General features: G+C 62.7%; 1 protein-coding gene across 1 annotated transcript; it reads left to right on the forward strand.

The window, feature by feature from the left end:
• Positions 1-1,878: 1,878 nt before the first annotated feature.
• CLDN2 (claudin 2) lies at positions 1,879-2,590 on the forward strand. Its single transcript, XM_009585627.1, has one exon. It carries the CDS (start codon positions 1,895-1,897, stop codon positions 2,588-2,590), a length of 696 nt encoding a protein of 231 aa, XP_009583922.1. The 5' UTR covers positions 1,879-1,894.
• Positions 2,591-3,361: the final 771 nt, after the last annotated feature.

The following is a 3,361-nucleotide window of genomic DNA, read 5'->3' on the forward strand; positions in this document are numbered from 1 at the left end:
GGAGGGGGCACGGGGCCAGCGCAGCCATCATTCCCGTCTCCATTTGCTCCTCATTTGGGCCAGGAGTCTTACAACAACAAACCCCGCGGAGGACAAGCAGGGCCAGGAGGAGCGAACCGAAAGCCCGAGCTCACCCTGCAGGCATGGGGAGTTCAACCTGCTGGCATTTCACTGCCTCTCTGACCCCAGCACGGGCGACGCAGCCCGAAGCAGACACACAGACGGTGGCATATAGTCACCCACCAGCCACCAAGGCTGGCCAGAAAGGTGACAGCAAGCCACAGACCTGAGCCACTTAGGCAAACCTACCCTGATAATTAATAGACAACAAGCAAAACGAGGCACCATAGCTCCCCAATCCTTCCCGACGCTGAAAGGGTTTAATTCTGATCTGCAGTAAGCCTCTGATCCAGGCTGAGATTTGCAGGTGGATTTTGCAAAGCTGTAGCTAAACAATTCACAGCCCCTGATCGCCCCTTGCCCCCTCCCCCTGCCCCAACCAGCCATCTCTGATACTGGGTGACCACCGGCTGCGGCCACCCTCGGTCCCACACCACGTCTCCAGCCGCCTCCGTAAGTACCGCAGAACTCCAGCATGACCCTCCCGTGCCTTTTTGCTGGCACCCCGAGCACCCCAGGTGTTTCTTTTGCAGCAACACCTCTGAGATGGAGCAGGAGGTCTTGGTTAGCGCACAGGATAGGAGACAGAAATTTGGGAAACTTTGGTACCAAGCTGGCGAGGGAACGGGGAGAGGAGCGGAGGCAGTGGGCCGTGGCGGCACTCTCAGCCAGGAGTGTTCCCAGGGCGAGAGGCTGCTGGCCGCAGTGTCGGTGCAGTGTGGTGTGGGCTCGGTCCGGTTTCGCAAGATGCTGCAGGAGGGGGAATTTTGAAACAAGGCAGAGGGAAAACAAACCACCCCACTCCACCACCTCTGCCAAACCGCCCCGCCCACACCCAGGGCTGCGGGCAGGAGATGGCACCAGCAGAAAAACCCACGCTGATGGCAGCGAGCACGAGCTGCACCCCAGTGTGCTCACCCCACCGAGGGACAGGTCACCCTGCTCAGCCAGGCACTCCGGGGAAGCATCCCCGAGGTGCTGCCAGTGTGCTTTGCCCTGATGTATTTCTGCCCTCCGTGGACCTCCGGGCTCTCCTGGGGACACAGGCATCACTGTCACATGCATCCCTCTCCATCGTTGTCCCCAGCGGCATGGAAAGGCCGATAGCAATGGTTCAATCTCAGGTGGGCGCATCCCGTTGTCCCGCCGGAGTCTCGGCAGCTCAGGGTGGGTGGTGGGTGGCTGCAGATGCCTTGGGTGAGCCCTGCGCAGATGGGGATGAGGCGCAATCCCCCTTCCTCGGCTGGGGGAGCCTCAGGGCCACCACCTGAAATCGCCTCCGGCAGGTCCCAAATAACATGGCGCAACTGTAGCTTTTTGGCTTTCTTGGCTCGGGACATCACAGAAGACAAGGGACCCCCAGGAAGGCAGCGGGCACTTTCCTCCCACCAGCGGCTGACTCTCCATCCCTGCCTGCGGCCCCGGCGCAAGGGAGGGCTTTGGCATCCTTCCCGGGCAGCGTTGCTCTTTCTCTGAAGTCTGGCTGGGGAGATAGCAGAGGTGAAAGGGCGCTTGGCGCTCCTCCACAAGCTTGGGTCAATCGTTAATCGGGGAGGGATTGCTTTCCACTCTTGCAGGTAACTTCTCCTCCCCCCGGCTCCCACCCACGTGCCAGTGCCCGCACAAAACCAGCACCCCAGGGAGTGGGGTGGAGCTGCAGCGCAGTGAGTGGAGCCGCCGGCAGGGCCATGGGAAGGTAAGCGTGCGGGAGTGAGCCACTGGCAAGCCGGGCAAGAAGCCGCAGGCCCCAGGGAGGTGACAGCCAGCCCTCACCATGGTCTCCATGGGGCTCCAGCTGCTGGGCTACACCGTGGCCTTCCTGGGCTACATCGGCACGCTGACAACCATGCTGCTGCCCAGCTGGAAGACCAGCTCCTACATCGGCTCCAGCATTGTGACAGCCGTGAGCTTCACCAAGGGGCTGTGGATGGAGTGCGCCACATACAGCACAGGCATCACCCAGTGCGACATCTACAGCTCCCTGCTCAACCTGCCTGCTGACATCCAGGCAGCCCAAGCCCTGATGGTGAGCTCCTGCACTGTCTCCTCCCTCGCATGCCTCCTCACCGTCGTGGGCATGAGGTGCACTGTCTTCAGCCAGGGCTCACCGGGCAAGGACCGGGTGGCGGTGGCGGGCGGCGCAGTCTTCATCCTCGGGGGGCTGCTCTGCTTCATCCCACTGGTGTGGAACATCCATGTGGTGCTGCGGGATTTCCGCAACCCCGTCCTCCCTGACAGCATGAAGTTTGAGCTTGGGGAGGCGCTTTACCTGGGCATCATCTCCTCTCTCCTCTCCCTCGTCGGCGGCTTCATCCTCTGCACCTCCTGCCCTGCCCGGGACCCAACGACCACTTACACAAGCACCTACCAGCCCCGGCTGCTGGCGGGCAAGAGCCCCCGGCCCTCTGTCAGCCAGACGCAGAAGACCAAGAGCGAGCTCAACTCTTACAACTTGACAGGATACGTGTAGCAGCTGCGGGTGGGAATTAGGCTGGCACCTCTCCCGGCTCCCCAGAGCATCCAGGCTGGCACTGAGGGAGCGCAGTAAGAGGAGAGGACACAGCGGCATCTCCCATGCTCAGCCCTCTTGCTCACAGGCTCGGTGGGGTTTGACCCCGCTCTCTCCCCAGGGATCCCGAGAGCCTTACAATTGCTTGGAGATCCCAGCTGGTGGCTTACATCAGTGAAGGACCCCGAATCCGGCTTCTGTTCCCTCCTCCGTGCTGCCAGCCCACAGGCAGCCCCTGGCACAGTGGGACCCCAGCCCGTAGCCCTTGTGCCCCCGGGGGCCAGCCCGCTGGCCACGGAGGCATCACAGGGGGGTAGGCGCCCGCATGGGTCCAGAGTCACCACTGGGGGGGTTGAGTGCTAGTTGCAAACCGATGTCGCAATAAATCTGTGTTTCTAGCCAGGCTGTGGCTGAGCTTTCCTCCGGCACTGAGGGGCCCTGGCAGCTCCCCTGCCAGGGTGGGCTGTGGTGGGGGCCACGCTTGCCTGCCTAGCGGGTCCGTAGTGCAGAGGGCACCGCCAGCCCTTGCTCTGGTGTGTTCCCCGCCTCCCGGGGCTTTGCCACCCAGGAGCCCAGGCGGGTGGGAGCACTGTCTGGGCAGGGGGAGGGGTGACCATGCAGGTCACTCACCTGCATGGTTTGTCCCTGGGCACCGCACTGGGAGGTTGCCATGTGCCACCACTTTGAGGGTACCAGCCGGGGCAAGCATGGCTCCCCCGGGGGGGAAGGGAG

Source organism: Fulmarus glacialis, unplaced genomic scaffold, assembly GCF_000690835.1.
Source record: "Fulmarus glacialis isolate BGI_N327 unplaced genomic scaffold, ASM69083v1 scaffold28629, whole genome shotgun sequence".
Classification (NCBI taxonomy): domain Eukaryota; kingdom Metazoa; phylum Chordata; class Aves; order Procellariiformes; family Procellariidae; genus Fulmarus; species Fulmarus glacialis.